This window comes from Staurois parvus, unplaced genomic scaffold (genome assembly GCF_062004578.1).
Source record: "Staurois parvus isolate SC_StPar_1 unplaced genomic scaffold, SC_StPar_1.0 ptg000300l, whole genome shotgun sequence".
NCBI classification, from domain to species: Eukaryota; Metazoa; Chordata; class Amphibia; order Anura; family Ranidae; genus Staurois; species Staurois parvus.
This window is the reverse complement of record NW_028318096.1, coordinates 1531877-1550781: the sequence shown is the minus strand read 5'-3', so window position 1 is coordinate 1550781 and position 18905 is coordinate 1531877. Positions and strand designations below refer to the sequence as shown.

Sequence of the window (18905 nt, the reverse complement as noted above, 5' to 3'; positions counted from 1 at the left end):
AGGTAGAGGACACGTGATTTCAGTGGGCTTGCTCCCGGGCCATGCCAACTAACGGTTGTGTCTGACGTACCCACCGACCGTTGGCTGTAGGTGTCAGAGGTGACCTGGGAAGAGGAAGACGACCGAGCCAACCAATCAATGACGGCAGGGTTGTCGGTGGAGACACGACCGCTGGATGACACCGGGAGCACTGGCCTCTGGCTGCGAATACTGCTGCCTCGACCCCTTCCTCTGCTGCCACGTCTGCTCGCTCCTAAAACATTGCCTCCTCTGCCACTCCTCTGCATGTTGTCTGACATACTATTTAATTCAACGATTAGGTGTCCCTGAGTAACAATTCTCTGGCACTCAGTAACAATTCTGTCTGTCCCTGAGTATGAATTCTGTGGCCCTGAGTAACAATTCTGTGTCTGTGCGAGTAACAATTCTGTGTCTGTGCAAGTAACAATTTTGTGTCTGTGCGAGTAACAAATCTCTGGCACTCAGTAACAATTCTGTCTGTCCCTGAGTAACAATTCTCTGGCACTCAGTAACAATTCTGTCTGTCCCTGAGTAACAATTCTCTGGCACTCAGTAACAATTCTGTCTGTCCCTGAGTATGAATTCTGTGGCCCTGAGTAACAATTCTGTGTCTGTGCGAGTAACAATTCTGTGTCTGTGCAAGTAACAATTTTGTGTCTGTGCGAGTAACAATTCTCTGGCACTCAGTAACAATTCTGTCTGTCCCTGAGTAACAATTCTCTGGCACTCAGTAACAATTCTGTCTGTCCCTGAGTATGAATTCTGTGGCCCTGAGTAACAATTCTGTGTCTGTGCGAGTAACAATTCTGTGTCTGTGCAAGTAACAATTTTGTGTCTGTGCGAGTAACAAATCTCTGGCACTCAGTAACAATTCTGTCTGTCCCTGAGTAACAATTCTCTGGCACTCAGTAACAATTCTGTCTGTCCCTGAGTAACAATTCTCTGGCACTCAGTAACAATTCTGTCTGTCCCTGAGTATGAATTCTGTGGCCCTGAGTAACAATTCTGTGTCTGTGCGAGTAACAATTCTGTGTCTGTGCAAGTAACAATTTTGTGTCTGTGCGAGTAACAAATCTCTGGCACTCAGTAACAATTCTGTCTGTCCCTGAGTAACAATTCTCTGGCACTCAGTAACAATTGTGTCTGTCCCTGAGTAACAATTCTCTGGCACTCAGTAACAATTCTGTCTGTCCCTGAGTATGAATTCTGTGGCCCTGAGTAACAATTCTGTGTCTGTGCGAGTAACAATTCTGTGTCTGTGCAAGTAACAATTTTGTGTCTGTGCGAGTAACAATTCTCTGGCACTCAGTAACAATTCTGTCTGTCCCTGAGTAACAATTCTCTGGCACTCAGTAACAATTCTGTCTGTCCCTGAGTATGAATTCTGTGGCCCTGAGTAACAATTCTGTGTCTGTGCGAGTAACAATTCTGTGTCTGTGCAAGTAACAATTTTGTGTCTGTGCGAGTAACAATTCTCTGGCACTCAGTAACAATTCTGTCTGTCCCTGAGTAACAATTCTCTGGCACTCAGTAACAATTCTGTCTGTCCCTGAGTAACAATTCTCTGGCACTCAGTAACAATTCTGTCTATCCCTGAGTATGAATTCTGTGGCCCTGAGTAACAATTCTGTGTCTGTGCGAGTAACAATTCTGTGTCTGTGCAAGTAACAATTTTGTGTCTGTGCGAGTAACAATTCTCTGGCACTCAGTAACAATTCTGTCTGTCCCTGAGTAACAATTCTCTGGCACTCAGTAACAATTCTGTCTGTCCCTGAGTAACAATTCTCTGGCACTCAGTAACAATTCTGTCTGTCCCTGAGTATGAATTCTGTGGCCCTGAGTAACAATTCTGTGTCTGTGCGAGTAACAATTCTGTGTCTGTGCAAGTAACAATTTTGTGTCTGTGCGAGTAACAATTCTCTGGCACTCAGTAACAATTCTGTCTGTCCCTGAGTAACAATTCTCTGGCACTCAGTAACAATTCTGTCTGTCCCTGAGTAACAATTCTCTGGCACTCAGTAACAATTCTGTCTGTCCCTGAGTAACAATTCTCTGGCACTCAGTAACAATTCTGTCTGTCCCTGAGTAACAATTCTCTGGCACTCAGTAACAATTCTGTCTGTCCCTGAGTATGAATTCTGTGGCCCTGAGTAACAATTCTGTGTCTGTGCGAGTAACAATTCTGTGTCTGTGCAAGTAACAATTTTGTGTCTGTGCGAGTAACAAATCTCTGGCACTCAGTAACAATTCTGTCTGTCCCTGAGTAACAATTCTCTGGCACTCAGTAACAATTCTGTCTGTCCCTGAGTAACAATTCTCTGGCACTCAGTAACAATTCTGTCTGTCCCTGAGTATGAATTCTGTGGCCCTGAGTAACAATTCTGTGTCTGTGCGAGTAACAATTCTGTGTCTGTGCAAGTAACAATTTTGTGTCTGTGCGAGTAACAATTCTCTGGCACTCAGTAACAATTCTGTCTGTCCCTGAGTAACAATTCTCTGGCACTCAGTAACAATTCTGTCTGTCCCTGAGTAACAATTCTCTGGCACTCAGTAACAATTCTGTCTGTCCCTGAGTAACAATTCTCTGGCACTCAGTAACAATTCTGTCTGTCCCTGAGTAACAATTCTCTGGCACTCAGTAACAATTCTGTCTGTCCCTGAGTATGAATTCTGTGGCCCTGAGTAACAATTCTGTGTCTGTGCGAGTAACAATTCTGTGTCTGTGCAAGTAACAATTTTGTGTCTGTGCGAGTAACAATTCTCTGGCACTCAGTAACAATTCTGTCTGTCCCTGAGTAACAATTCTCTGGCACTCAGTAACAATTCTGTCTGTCCCTGAGTATGAATTCTGTGGCCCTGAGTAACAATTCTGTGTCTGTGCGAGTAACAATTCTGTGTCTGTGCAAGTAACAATTTTGTGTCTGTGCGAGTAACAATTCTCTGGCACTCAGTAACAATTCTGTCTGTCCCTGAGTAACAATTCTCTGGCACTCAGTAACAATTCTGTCTGTCCCTGAGTAACAATTCTCTGGCACTCAGTAACAATTCTGTCTATCCCTGAGTATGAATTCTGTGGCCCTGAGTAACAATTCTGTGTCTGTGCGAGTAACAATTCTGTGTCTGTGCAAGTAACAATTTTGTGTCTGTGCGAGTAACAATTCTCTGGCACTCAGTAACAATTCTGTCTGTCCCTGAGTAACAATTCTCTGGCACTCAGTAACAATTCTGTCTGTCCCTGAGTAACAATTCTCTGGCACTCAGTAACAATTCTGTCTGTCCCTGAGTAACAATTCTCTGGCACTCAGTAACAATTCTGTCTGTCCCTGAGTAACAATTCTCTGGCACTCAGTAACAATTCTGTCTGTCCCTGAGTAACAATTCTGTCTGTCCCTGAGAATGAATTCTGTGGCCCTAAGAATTCTCTGGCACTCAGTAACAATTCTGTCTGTCCCTGAGTAACAATTCTCTGGCACTCAGTAACAATTCTGTCTGTCCCTGAGTAAAAATTCTGTGGCCCTAATAACGTTTCTGTGGCCCTAAGTAACAATTCTCTGGCACTGAGTAACAATTCTGTCTGTCCCTGAGTATGAATTCTGTGGCCCTAACTAGCGTTTCTTTGTCCCTAAATAACGATTCTGTGGCCCTCATTAACAAGTCTGTGTCCCTGAGTAATGGTTCTCTGTCCCTAAGTAACTTCTCTCTGTCCCCAATTCTCGTTTCTGTGGCCCTAACTCTGTCCCTGTCCCTAGTACAGAGCGGTCTGCCTCTGTTCAATGACTGCAGGCAAATGAAGATTTCCAAAATGGCCGCTATATATACCTCGACCATTACACAGTGCTGGCTGGCTGGCTGCTGATTGGCTGATGCGATCACATGTCGTTGAGGAATGCATTATGGGGCAGCGCGCCTTGTCTGCGCGCCTTCCCCGACATCCCCGCTCCGTCGCCGCACATGTCAGCCGCCATTTTCGGAAAAATTTCGATTCGCGCGTCCGAATTAGGCTGTTTTTCGGATTCGGCACGAATCGAAATTTTTCCGATATTCGACTCGAATTCCACTTCGGATGCTTCGATTCGCTCATCTCTATTTATAGGGTTAATAGTGAGGATTAACCTCCCTAGCGGTATGATTATGTTAGTATTTCTGTGCTAAAAGCGGTACATTGTTTTCAATGGAAATATGTTGTTTTTTTATTGTAGGCCTGTAATTCTTAGGAATAACTCACTGCAATCTGTTTAAACAAGAGTCCAATAGACATCCTGGGTGCAATAAAGTTTAATAAATTAAATCATAAATTTTTATAGTATTTCCTGCTCATCACCAGATAGAAAGTCATAGCTTGGTCAGCTCTGTCGACACCTCCCATGGTGCTGTTGTAGTCAATGACAACCTGCGGCTTCTGGATGTTTTTCCCACCTTTTGTTTGTACCATCACTGTGGAGGCATTGTGAATGGTACTCATTAGGCACACATCCTTCTTGTCCCGCCATCTAAGTGCAATCATTTTGCCTTTCTGCCAGGCAACTAATTCTCCTGACTTCAGTTTGTTTTTTGCAAACATGGATGGCAGGTTGCGCCGGTAAGCCTGAACGGTTCCAAAGGGATCTGGTTTGTGCTGAAGAAGTACCTCGTAAAGTTCTGGAGAGGTGTAAAAATTGTCTGTCATTACACAGTAGCCTTGGTTTAGCAGAGGCTCAATCAGTGAGAGGACGGAAGATGTTGCCATTCCGTAGTTCCTGTACTTGGGATCAAAGTTTGTGCCTTTGCCGGTGTATATGACTGTGTTCCAGATGTAGCCGGTAGAGGATAGGATTTGATACCAGATCGTGCTCTCTTGGACGCGATATACTGTATCCAGCTGAGCCTTCCTTTGTAGGCCATTAGACTTTCGTCTATGCTGATGTATCTCTCTGGCACATAGCTCTGCTGGAAATTTCTTATAATTATTTGGGAGACTTCCCAAATTTTTTTTAGCTTGGGAGCCAAATGAGTCGATTCATCAAAATCCTAATTATTTGCAAACTGCAAAAATTTCACGTCTGCAGCGGTTTCCCCACCATTCCTTGCAGAATAAGTAGTCTGAGAAACAGCCAAATGTCCTCTTTGGTGACAGGCTCCCACATTCTGCTTCGTGAAAACCAGGTGTGTGGAGCAGCTATTTGTTGTACTGCGTACCTATTTGTCTCCGTCACAATAATTTCAATAACCTCATCGGTCAGAAACAATTCCAAGTACGCCAAGCGGTTGTCACCTTCAACGTGTATTTTCACACCACGTGCGCCGGTAAACGGAAATCTTGGCAGCGCTGGCGTATTGCACTCAGTAGTGCACCACGTGCGCAGATCACTCACGTCAAGCTCAGATTCGCCTGTCCACACTTTCGGTGTCTGAAGACAAATCCTCACATGAGTCGCTATCGCTCAATTCAAGTAGCTCCTCACTGTCGCTGTTTGCTAGCTCATCATAAACCGCTTTAACGCTAGTGAGGCGCTTTTTGGAAGCCATGAGCGCAAAACCGTTTTTAGTCACAGAAACTGAAAAACTGCACAATGGAAATATCTGAGGTAAAGTTACAATATATGCACTAGAGTAACACTTTATTTTGACAGTGATCTATTTTTACAATTCCAGCCTCCCGCAAGCTTCCCCCCCGACAGCACAGCACAGCAGACTCACGCTGCTCACACTGATCAGCGAGAGATACCAGGGAAGCAGGGAAGGAGACTGGGGATGGATGGAGGGGATGGCTGCTGGCAGTGCAGGACCCGGAACACGTATCGGCACCAGGTAATTAGTTTGCAGTGAGCCCGAGTCTGGCTCGGGGTTACCGCTTTTGACAGCTATATTTAACCCCGAACCAGACTCAGGAAAACCGCTCGGGAGGTTAAAGGATAAGTTCACCTTTTGACCAAAAATATTAAATGCACATTTTTTTTCACTGAAAAAAATAAAATGTGCATTTATTATTTTTGGTTGCAGGAGCCTGTAAAGCATTGCACCAGTGATCAGCAGATCAATGGTGCCATGCAGTTCTCCTGCAGAGCTTGTCAATATATGTGCTAGCCCATATGGGATGTACAGGCAAGCAGATATACTAACAGAAAGATTCAGTAAACTACCACGGTGCTCTACAGCGGCGTGGCAGTTCATTGAGAACTACAAGCCGACAGCCACTAAGGCTGTAGTGACTGTCAGAACATCTCCCTGTACTTCTGTCACAGGGAGTATGGGGCAGCAGGCAGCAGCTGCAGCATTGGGAACGTTACATGTTCTACCCTAAAAATGGGTGGAACATGTGACATGTTCGCAAAGGTGAACTTATCCTTTAAACATGGTATTTCCAATATAATTGATCCATAAACAAAACACCGGAGCATGCAGTGGAAAACAAAGAATTCATCTCACCTGAAGAAAGCACACATTTCTCATTCTCAGTTCAAAACCACGTTGGTGTGTTTTTTTTTATCACAAGCGAATGGTTCACTATGAGTTCATAGAACATGGTACAACTGTCAACTAAAATTGTTAGTTGGAAATTCTGAAAAGGTTATTGATATCAGTTCAGAGGAAAAGACAGCAACTCTGGCCTGACAAGTGGATTCTCCACTATGATAATGCTTTTGCATATGATGAGTTAAGTGTTCATGAGCTCCTGGCCCAGAAATCCATTCTGTGACTTGACCAACCTCCTTATTCCCCTCCACCTTAGTGACTTTTGGCTGTTTCTAAAATTAAAAAAAATCCTTAAAAGGACACAGATTTTATGACATTCCAGACTTTTAGCGCGCTGTCACAAAGATACTGCGCAACGTTCCGGAAAACAAATTCCAGGAAGGTTTCCAGCAGTGGTATAGTCCTCTAGAAAAGTGCAGTGCTTCACAAGGGGACTACTTTGAAGGTGACAACAGCCACTAGTGTATAGGTAAGCCAATTTTTTTTCCTTACAGTCCAATCCAGAAATTAAATTGTCACACCCTGTATCTTCTGATGGCAAATATGATCTGTTAAAAGGGATTTGTTAAGTCACAATGTCCACTCATGAGTTGGTAAGTTAGGTACTATTAAGGTTAAGAGTATAGGAGAATGATCTAGCAACAACATTATTTCAATGTCACTTGAAAGGGACCAGTGTAAAAAAACTATGGACAGCAAAAAAATAGTCCAATTGACTATATTTGGAGAATAAAAAAAAAAGAATCCTCCAAACATCAGTCAAGGTTAACTTCCCTGGAGGTATTCCCGAGTGTAGCTCGGGGTAAAGTTTCAGCACCAAAAGCCGTAACCCCGAGCTACACTCGGGAATACCTTGCAGCGATGCTCCGGGATCTCTTCTGCACTTACCTTGTCCTGCGCTCCCGTGATGTCCCTCCTGCAGTGTCCCCTGCAATGTCCTCTGGCCCATGCCAGCATCTGTCTTCTGGGTTCCGTTCCCTGCGACGTCGGAACGTACGGGGGACGGAACTGGTGGGAAATTTGTAAGTTGTAAAAATGACATTCACTAAGTTCACTAAAATCACATATTAAAACATTACTGTATCAAATCATTTCACATACATTTTGTCCCTAGTGCTTTGTCCTGTGCCCTGCCTGCATTTTTACTGTTCTTTCTGCCTGAAAACTGAGAAATATCCATGGCGTCCAAAAAGCGTCCCTTTTAGGTCAAAAGCGAATTTAGGCCGGCTAGAAAACAGCGATTGTAAATTAGAACCACTTGCAGAATTGAGTGATAATGATTCGTGGGGAAATTCGTCATCAGACACTGAAAACGATTTTGAGACTTTGCTCAGTGATGTGCGAACTTGGCGCTATATTTCAAAATTCAGTGTTTTTGGTTTGATTCTATTATTTAATTAAATGTATTATTATTATTATTATTATTATTATTATTATTAATAATGATTATTTATTAAAATATAATTTATGATTTCGTGTTTCAAATTTTAACATACCCGGGATGTTTACTAGACTCTTGTTCAGACAGATTTCAGTGAGTTATTCCTAAAAATTACAGGCCTACAATAAAAAAAAAATCATCTTTCCTTGCAAAAAATTTACCACTTTGAGCACAGACATATGGACATAATCAGACTGCTAGGGAGGTTAAATCATGTAAAGTGAATTTCACTTCTCTAAGTTTAGGATAAGAGATTGAGGAACAAGAGGTTGGAGTATCCAAATGAGGGTCTAAAGGGAGGTTAAAGTAATCTCCTACAATTAGCTTCCCCTCAGCAAATTTAGATAATGAATTTGCAAATAGGTAGTGGCAACTTTAGTTTGATTAATGTTAGGATGATAAAGATTGACTACAGTAACTTTAATATCCCACAACATAAATTTTACAAAAACATACCGTCCTAAAGGATTGACTTGATAATCTATCACACTTACTGGAAGAGTTTTGTGGGATGTAGTCCTTTAAAATTTTTGACTGGATTTGTACTGTGATACAATCTACTAGAGAAGTATCTGTTATATGAATATGGCAATTTGTTTAACGTGGGTTTCTTGAAACAAAATGTTTGCTTTGATTTTATGCATCTGATATAAGACGTGTCCTCTCTTTGATACACTACTCAGACCTTTGATACTGTAGGAACATCGCAAAATCTCCCTGAAAAAAGGTCTTCAAGGTCTCAAAAGCGGTAGTCAGGGAATCCCCAATCAAACACCTATATGCATACCAAACTAAAGAAATTGGTTATGGATTCAACCAGGACTCATGGGGTTTTTTCTATATATGTAAATACTTGTTCAAAGTGTATTGACATAGATACACAGAATGATGGTAAAAAGGTTATTCAATGAGCAACTTCTTTAATTAAAAAATTATCTTTACAAACCAAAACAGTAAAGCACTACACTTCATGGATCCTATACTAAACCTCTAAGGTTGGGGAACATAGTGGACCAAACATTGACATATGTATTATTCCATAGTAACTGTATCGGCTCCATATTGCAGGGTAGAACCAATTAAGCCCCCATTATAAGAGACAATCCATGAATTGTAGTAATGTGCCTTTCCATTTTAGGAAACCCACGGCCACGATCAATTTATTGGATGAATTTTATGTCAATACACTATGAACAAGTATTTACAGATATAAAAAAAAAAACCCTTGAGTCCTGGTTCAATCCATAACTAATTTCTTTAGTTTGGTATGCATACTGAAGGAAAATACACTATACAGGAGTACCTCGGTTTAACGTAATTTAACGTTTACAAATGAAAATCCATTGAAAATAATGCCTCGGTTTACAAATTTTGTTTGCAATACGAAGCAAGTTTCTCCAGGATGCATTGCACCTTGGAGGTTTATAGCTCCTGCCCCATGCCGTTAAAGGGCACTTTATAAAGAGTTTTGAACAGATAAGACTTTTTTAAACTTTTTTCTGACCTCCAGAATGGATTAATTGGTTTTAAATGCATTTATGAATTTTTTGCAATACAAAGCAAGTTTCCCCAGGATGAATTGCACCGGCCCCGTGCATGCTGGAGTCTGTGGGTAGCACGTGGCGTCGAGTGTGGAGGGGTTGGAACAATTTTTGCATTGAGTTTTGGAGCCTGGAAATTTTTAATCATGTCTCTGTACAGTATTTATGCCTTTAAAGTACACTTTATAAAGAGTTTTGAACAAATTAAAAACTTTTTTTTAAACTTTTTTCTAACCTCCAGAATGGATTAATTGGTTTTTAATGCATTCCTGTGGGAAACCACATTTCGGTTTACAAATTTTTTGCAATACTAAACATCCCGGAGAACGCATTAAATTCGTAAACCAAGATATGCCTGTATTGCCAATAGACACACTCCTAAACCTTGTGGACAGCCTTCCCAGAAGAGTTGAAGCTGTTAAAATTGCGAAGGGTGGGCCAACTCAATATTGAACCCTATGGACTAAGACTGGGATATATACAATTTTTTCACAATGATGCAGCGCTATATGAAAAACTATAAGGTGGGTGTAACCACCCTAAGCATAAGGATATACAATAGTGAATATGAACAGCATATATACAATACGATGTAATAAATCCTATTATGGTGTTAGATCTGGCCGGATCTATTCAGTGATAAACAGGTGATTAACAGTGCAAATAAGAGGTTCAATAGAACCTAAACAGGTGGTATTGATTCTCCCCTGTCTAGGCATTAGTTCAAGCAGAGTAAACGTGATAACAGAGACACAGTGAATCCCTATAGAGGGATAAATACTACCACATAGAGGTGATAAGTGCAATGACCCGTATCATTTAACAAACCACAATAAGATATAAATGTCCATATTAAAGTGCTACACGGCCAAATCAGCCATGCCTTTCCATGCGTGCTCCTGTGTTGGTGCAAATGGTGAAGTGAGAATCCTACACGGCAGGCATGCATGCTCACCTTCCCGCTGCGACCCACAGGGGCCAAAACGCCTTTCGGATCACCCTGAATTCTGCACACAATCGGCTTTTTACTTCCTTGATAAAACATACCCCACTTTGGGAGGACAGAATGAATTTATTAGTGAGTTGCTGGACTTTGCGTTACGACATAACTTTTTCCAATTTAATAATACCTTTTATCAACAGATCAGAGGTACCAGTATGGGAGCACCGTGGGCTCCGGCCTATGCATGTTTGCATCTAGGTTTCTGGGAGGAGCAGGTTGTCTTCAGATCAACAAGGTTCCTTGTTAATGTCCAGATTTGGTTAAGATATATAGATGATGTGTTCCTTGTATGGAGAGGAACATCAGAGGAATTAAAACTTTTTATGGAGGAGTTAAATCAAAATCCCTTTAACATTGGACTCACGTATGTTTTTGATGAAAGGTGTATTTCCTTCCTGGACCTGGAAATTAGACTTGAGAACGGAAGACTCCTCACAAAAACATATAGGAAACCTACTGCTGCCAATACTCTACTAGAGGCCAGAAGCTATCACCCACGTTCACTGATTTCAGGAATTCCAGTGGGACAATTTCTGAGATGTCGGAGAAATTGTTCGAATATTCATGACTTTAGGATGGAAGCACAGGATCTTTATAGAAGATTTAGGGAACGGGGATACTCTCACTCTCAAATCAGAAAAGCTCGGAGACGGGCATATCAAACTGACCGTAAGGATTTATTATCTCCTAAAAAGGAGGAGAAGGTCAAATTAAGTGAGCAACCTGTTAGAATGATAACTCAATTTGGAGCCCAATGGCAAGCTGTAAAACAAATATTAGAAAAACATTGGAAGATTTTAACTCAATGTCCCAAATTGAATAAAATTGTAGGTGAGCGCCCCCAAATGGTAGCAAGAAGAGCACCAAATCTTGGTGACCTCCTTATTCATTCTGACTATCAACCGTTAAAACAGACAACATGGTTAAAATCACGTACTAAAGGGATGTTTAAATGTGGAAAATGCCAAATCTGTAAATATGTGGATCGTACAGACTCTTTTTTTGACTCAAGGAATAGCACTCATTATAAAATTCAAAGCCTTATAAATTGTTCTACAGTGAGAGTATTATACATTTTGACTTGTCCCTGTAAAAAGATGTATATTGGTAAGACCAAAAGACAACTTAAGGTACGAATAGGTGAACATTTCAGAGATATTAGATCTAATGACCCTGAAAGTAATCTTGCCCAACACTATGCTAAATATCATGGAGGTAAATTGGATGGTACAAAAGTGAAAGGTTTCTATGCATTGCATTTCCCTCAAAGGAGAGGTGATTTTGATAGAGAACTGCTAAAAAAGGAGAAATATTGGATATATAAACTTGATACATTGTACCCAAAGGGGTTAAATGTGGAATGTGATCTCCAAGTATTTTTGGATAAATAGATCTGTATGGATATATGTTCTTATATTGCCATATGTTGGTCAATCTGTGGTAATTCCTCACTCCTGTCAATGGCTGGTTAATGCGTTAATTGAATTATTAAGGACAATATGTTAATTAAATATTTAAGATTAACCTTCTTTGGGGAGATATCTAATAACCTGATGGTACACATTGAAATATAGGTCTAGAAGTGTAGAAGGGACTAATCTTTGAACTATTTTCCTCTCCTTTGAGAATAAATGTACACTTATTAGTGGTTAATTTGAAGTTTAGGAACCCTGGGCAAAATAACCTATAGAGGGATTTGTTAATTAACATCGCCATCTTGTGGTGGTTTTGCGGTAATTTTTACTGTGTCCTTGTGTATTTTTGACCTAATAAATAGGTTTGGAGATCCTTTCATTAACACTGCCATCTCCTGGTGAAAGTGTGGTAATTTTCAATTGAATATAATTTTTGTTTTTTACTTTTGTGTGCATTGCTGTAATTGTCAAGTCTTTCCTCCCTTTGATATTTCCAGTCGCCTGTCTTTTTAATTTAACTATGACCAGCGGTTGTGCTAAGTATTTAGCCCCTTTTCTTCCATTGGGGATAACTGCAATGTAATTTTTTGCATATGTGGGTGGGTCTTAATCCACTATAAATAGAAGGTTGAAACGCAGGAATCCCATTGGTCCTGACGAAGCTGAGTGAGATACGCCCATCGGCAAAACGCGTTGACGTCATACGTCAGATACGTCACTTCCGGTCATGCGCACTAGGTGGAACGCACGCTGACCTACAAGGAGGTAGCCATCTTCACATGCCATGAGGCATACTTAGGCGGCACAGGCGCCATGGAGAGGTCGGAACCCGCGGTATGTCGGCTGATGTTAGCGGTGGTTCCTTGGTTCCATACAGCAGTACCTTTTGAAGGGCAGTACTTATGAAGGATATCCTTTTCTTTCCTACTACCCATTGCACAGGTGGATGGGGACATTATGGTGCTTTATATAGGAAACAAGGCATGCCACATATATTTCAACGGGCGGAGGAGCCGCTGGGCCTTATCTTGTTTTCAACAAAAAGTGGTGTGTAGTCCACATGCTGTGGTGAAGAAATCACTTGAAGCAGTGTTCTGCTACTTGCATCTGTTTCTCCATCCAGGCAACAACTGGGGCGTTATTTATATCTAAATGTCCTAAGAATCAGTCACTTATATTACAGATGAATGGGCCCCAACCACATGTTCCGGCATGGGACTGTACTGCATTTCATTTGTGATATCCTTTTGCTGCCTAACATAGGCTTATGGTTATGCCTCTCTTTTGACGCACACTGTGCTCGCTGCATTGTATACATGTGATATTGCATACCTTTGGTATAATTTTTGGGAATTCCCCTCTATGGGATAGAACCTATATGGTCATGACACATGTCTTTATATTTATTACATGTGACACTATATACCTATGGTATAATTTTTGTGTACACCTCCTTTGGGAAGTGTTAACCTATGTGCCAGTGCTACAAAGACTTTAGACTTTAGTGGTCATTGTCTTTGCAGCACATCTATCCAGACCGGTCTTGGTGTTATTTTATATGGTTTTAGGTCTGTGTGTATTGTCTCATACTGAGGTGAAGGGCGATTGCCCATATGTCAAATATTTATATGTAATAAAGCATAATTTTTGGAAATTTTTCTGAGTATCACATTCTGTTCATAATGTAGCCGCTTTTCTGTGAATTCCTTTTCACAAACCCTTCTTTTTTGTATGCCTCTTTGGGCTACTGAATGGAAGCCATATATTGGGTGATACAGTAATTTATTTTGTAACCTCCAAAAAAACTATCTTTAGTCAATGTGTACTGGATGCACCCTGGTGTACCAAGATGGCGTCTACTGGACGTGCAGGATCTGGGAAGACTGGGATGCCAATAAAGTTCATGTGCTTGTAAAGGCAGGTTTCCCAATACTTTTGGCAGTATAGTGTCGCTTCAGGACTGTTTGGGTTTTGGTAGACTGAACCATGATGGAGACTAAGTAAGGGGAAGAAAAAAAGAGGAGGGAAAATAAAAAGAGGGTACACAAAAAAGACCTTTGAGGTTACCAAAGTATCTAAAAGAAAGAGGTTAAATCCAGGGAAATATCTGGCATGCTGTGCTCAAATGGAGCATATGGTTCGGATAGTCCTAATTAGGATATGTGTTAAGTCAAGGCAGCTAGTGAGTTACAGCCTTAAATGTTAACACAAATAAGAAAGACAGATCCCTCATTTCTTTGCTTATATCTGATTGTGGCCAAAAAAGGCAACCCCCTATAAATACTCCCTTACTCCAAAAATTGTGAAATTATAAATACAATTCAGCTTAAATAATATGTATTTCGTTAACATATCTAGATAGTGATTAGGTTTCTCCACTGTCAGCCCAAATATAAACGTTACATTGCATCTGACTTTCCATCTGCCAGCTCAAGCATTATTAAGAGAGAATAGAAAGAGAGAGAAACACATGAACCCATGGCAGACAAAATGATAGCCTATGTGTAGGGGGACAGTTTCTTCTATGCCTACCTCCTACCACACTCAAACCTGGTTAACTAATATATCCACTATTCTGTTTATGATTACATTAATGTGTGGGGGAAAGATGAAGGATGTGGAAGAAAGGAAAAAATAGAAAGAAAAGAAAAAAAAGAAAAGAAAAAAGAGAAAAAAAGAAAATAGTGAAGGAATAAACTCTCTGTCTGGCAACTCCCTGTGACAGACAGTATCTGAAAAGATAAAAAAATAGGAAAAGGTTAGAGGGAAAAAAGGAGGAGTGTAACCCTACATGGTAAATCTTTACTATTAGGTGATAGGTTGAAGATTTTAAGGAAATCCAGTGATGTCCAGTCTAGCATGGCCAATGGAGGGATATCTAAAAATTAAAACACCTAAAATGCTAGGCAGCAGAGGTTACATGCTTCCTAGCAAGCAAGAATGCTGGACAGCAGAAGCTGTCTACCTTCTAGCAACCAAGGATTCTATGGCACAAGAGTCCCCTGTGTCCTAGCAACCTAGAATGCTAGGTGGAATTAGCTGCTTGCATCCTAACAACCAAGGATGTTAGACAGAAAAAGCTGTCTGCATCACAGTAAGCAATGGTGCTAGGAGTGGAGGCCACTTTCATCCTGACAACCAAAGACACTAAGTGGCAGAATCCATCTGTGCCTAAGCAACATAGGGTGCTAGGCGAGAGAAGCTGCCCACATCCCAGTAACCAAGGCCCATTGCTAGTACAGCGGTGGCCAGTAGAGTACATTTGTGCTCTATGCATATAAACGTTAGCACAAATGTTTACATGGTACACCTTTAAATATGGTCTATACAGTATATATGCCCAGTTTTTTTTAAGTGTCTTGCATGCATTCTAAAGGTTGCTCAGTGTGCACCAAATTCATGTACCTTTCTGGAACTTGTATTTGGGTTTGACACATGTTCCACCACTTTTAGAACGCATGCGAAACAATTTTGCAAAATCTGTCTCTGTATGCCAAAAGAAAGTTGGTCTTAATTAGCTCCACTTTTGTAAGATATGAAATTTTGATATTTATTTTCCATTTGGTGCAGTTGTTGTGCCACAATGTAGAAGTGGAGCAAATTAGAACTACCTGAATTAGGCGCATGTTTCTGTCAGAACCAAAACTGTCATGGACGTATTTTTAAGCACTTGCCCTCCGAAGGATTTACCCCCCCCCCCCTTCCTGACCAGGCCATTTTTTGCAATTGCGATTTTTTGCAACGCTGCACCCAAATTAACTTTATGTCCTTTTTTTCCCCACAAATGGAGCTTTCTTTCAGTGGTGTTTGATCACCTCTGCATTTTTTTTTTTTGCACAATAAACAAAAAAAACAACAATTTTGAAAAAAATCAATATTTTTGACTTTTTGCAATAAAGCATATTCAGTAAAACAAATAAAAAAAATAAAATTTCATCATAAATTTAAGCCAACAAATGGCGGGTATATATACTGGAATTAAAAAAAAAAACAATTTATACTAATAATGGTGGTGGTCAGCGACTTATAGCAGGACTGTGGGACAGCGGCGGGCATTCTGACACTGGGGGAACTGACTAACTGCCACTGACATCTCCAGTGACACTAGTACAGTGATCAGTGCTAACTGTGTGCTGTGTATGTTTCACATTATCTTCTGTGTGCTGTTTTACTATATAAGCATGCTGCTTTATATTGCTCTGCTATGCAGAGCAATGCAAAGCAGCATGATTTTGCTGACAGGGGAGAGATCTGTATTGATTACATACAGACCTCTCCCCTGTCAGCGTTCCTCGGCTATTGCCAGGTGCCAGCGGGGAATCTCCGCTGGTAATCGACAGCCGTAGCCGCCAATGGCAGGGCGGGTAGGGCGGCGCGCACGCACGCCCCCTACCTGGAAATGCAAAATCACGCATATGTACATGATTTCATGCAGCCTTGCAGCCTTGTAGCAGTAGTTCTGCTATAGGTTGGTCGGGAAGCAGTTAATTAGGTGCAACACATTAACAACAACAATTAACGTCGGAAAAGTGGTGCAGCAGCTTTATTGAATTCCCTCAGTATACTTTGCACCTATGTGTATGAGTACTTCTGTACTGATTGAGACCAAGTTCACAGCTACAGCATGACTGCACTGCTGTAGTACTGTATGTTGTCCAGCAGATGACGCAGCAGACATCTAGATATAGCAGATTTAAATACCTTAGGAAGACTGCTTAAGAGTAATTGAAGTGCTTGGCTGAGGTTTAATCATCACAAATATATCTTCTCTTATGTGGCTTGGTGAACAGCTTTCCACAGAAATTTCAATATGACTGGTCTACCCCCATACAATACAAAAACCTTGTCATGTTTGTAAATACCTGAACAGATACTGTGTATCATATACAGTCCATAATGTGGGTATTGTTCTCATACAGTTTAATTTCTCTGTTGACAGCTGCATCATGTGTGAATCTACAAATACCACCAAATGGAAAAATCAACTGTACTGAAGAGTATGGAAAATTCCAATATATGTCATTCTGTAACTTCTCTTGTGATGAAGGATATGAATTAAATGGAACAAAATCTGTGTTTTGCCAACACACAGGAGCATGGTCTGAACCCTTACCCACATGTTTAGGTAACTGCTACCCATCATAAAACCCTTCTGACAAATATTTCTTAGCACAGGCTATTCTACATGGTAACAATTCATAGTTTTTTTCCTCCAAGGTATGGGATGTGCACCACTGGTATTAACTCATTGTCAAACCTGGTGCCTGGCAGAGCTCGGAATATTCTAATAATGCTGTCCTACATATAAATCCTGACTTTATTATCAGCTACCATTGATGTCTCTAGAGGTAGCATGGTAATCTGAGCAACAGATAGGATAAGTCTTCTTCTGACTCCAAGGCCATTTTTGTTAGGCCTATTTACTTGATAAAAACTGACTATGGTATGGGAAACTATCAGGGATATAGTAAAGATATTAAAGAGACTCAGTAGGTCAGACGGGACATGTGGAAAGTGTTACTATTAATCACTGCAAAGGTGACAATGGTGGTATATGACTTAATACACATTTCCGTTTGGAAGCACTGTAGTACATTCCATACAGGTGGGTTTGAATTGTTTTAGTTCAATGAATTGGACTTGACCAAGGAAGGTGGAGAAGACTCACAGATCTAAATTCTCCTACATGGAGGTTTTCCTAAAATCTACTCTGCCAATAATTCAGCTATGCAACAATCATTTGCTCCAAAGCATAATTTATTAACTAATAGATGTTATAATATTGAAATAATGAGTTCCCAAATGATTTTCATTGCTGTTTGATCTACATGTGATCATATTCAAATATTTTGACAGAAAAATGTATTGCTAAGATAATTGGGTTTATAATTGTTTTCAATTTGCAAAATAACCACTATCATTATTCTGGACCAAACAGAGAAGCCAACAGAGATGAATAATTAAAAATAAACAACACAATCACAACTTAACACCATGGCCTTTTCACTTAGAATCATGTTTAGTAGTGATCATCATCACCACTGTGAAATGAGCATTGCTGCAGATAATGAAAAAGATCTATTTCTGTAACTCATTTATGAGAACCAAAGCAAAACATCAAAGAATTTCAACCTTGGCATGATGAGAAGTATTGTGTATTATCAGCATATTGGATTAGATCAACGGCCTACTAAATAAAACAAACATTGTTACAGATTTTGGCATGGCCACTGCAAAGTATTCTTAATTTCCAGTGCAAAGGCAAGCAGGGAGGCAAATAATAACACATTGCCTTTGCACATTCTTTCCTGAGGTTTAGGGCTCATGTACACTGCAGCTGCTAAACTGACGTTCAGGAGCTGTTGAGTGTTTTTTTCAGCAGCCCCTGAGCTCTACATAATGTTTTTCTATGTGTCCAAGTACACATAGTCGTTTACAGGCAGTCGAGTTTACAGTCGTTTTCTTGAATGCACCAAAATTGCATTCAGGAGTAGATTTTACCGGCATTTCAAACGGCAAACGCTTGTAAACACATGTAAATGCTATTAACCGTGTTTACAAGCGTTTGTGTTTAGAAATGTTTTTTGACAGGTCCATATCCAGATGCTGTCCAGAGCCTTTTTTCTTCATCAAAAATGCATGCAAAGCATTTTTCATGTATTCAAATGGACCTAGCACACCAGCGCAGTCAGTTCCAGGTTTTGCGTGAAGGAACAAATGGTAGAACGTGCTGCATTATGCTCATGATGGGATCCATAGTGAATACAACCAGAAAAGACAGGCAATCTCATTGCATGCTGCTCTCTCTGATTCTGCTCTCTAGTTAATTATTTACTATTTTTCAGTGCATTCCGGGCATTTGGGAAGGTTTCCTGAGGTTATCTTTTAAAAACGCTTCTAAACGCAATTGCACATAAAGGTGGCTAAATGCGCATAAACGTGTTATGCAAGCGTGGCTAAACTGGCGTTTTTTAACCTATGTTTTCTAGCAGTCAGTTTCCAGCGGTCAGAAGAGTTTTCCAAACGCCCCG

At 40.6% G+C, this 18905-nt stretch overlaps 2 protein-coding genes across 2 annotated transcripts in view; both read left to right on the top strand.

Annotated features, from left to right (window-relative positions):
• The window catches only part of LOC149457859 (E-selectin-like), a 228506-nt gene that overhangs the window by 95602 nt on the left and 113999 nt on the right, over window positions 1-18905 (top strand). The window contains exon 4 of the mRNA XM_089683079.1: window positions 16814-16999. Within this exon, the coding sequence (XP_089539205.1) occupies window positions 16814-16999 (186 nt within the window). The remainder of the gene's footprint in view (window positions 1-16813; window positions 17000-18905) is intronic.
• LOC149457860 (uncharacterized) lies at window positions 10615-11850 on the top strand. Its single transcript, XM_089683083.1, has one exon. It carries the CDS (start codon window positions 10615-10617, stop codon window positions 11848-11850), a length of 1236 nt encoding a protein of 411 aa, XP_089539209.1.

What these genes read in the sequence shown, in the direction of transcription:
- LOC149457860 (XM_089683083.1), top strand. Translation starts at nt 10,615, where the DNA reads ATGGGAGCACCGTGGGCTCCGGCCTATGCATGTTTGCATCTAGGTTTC.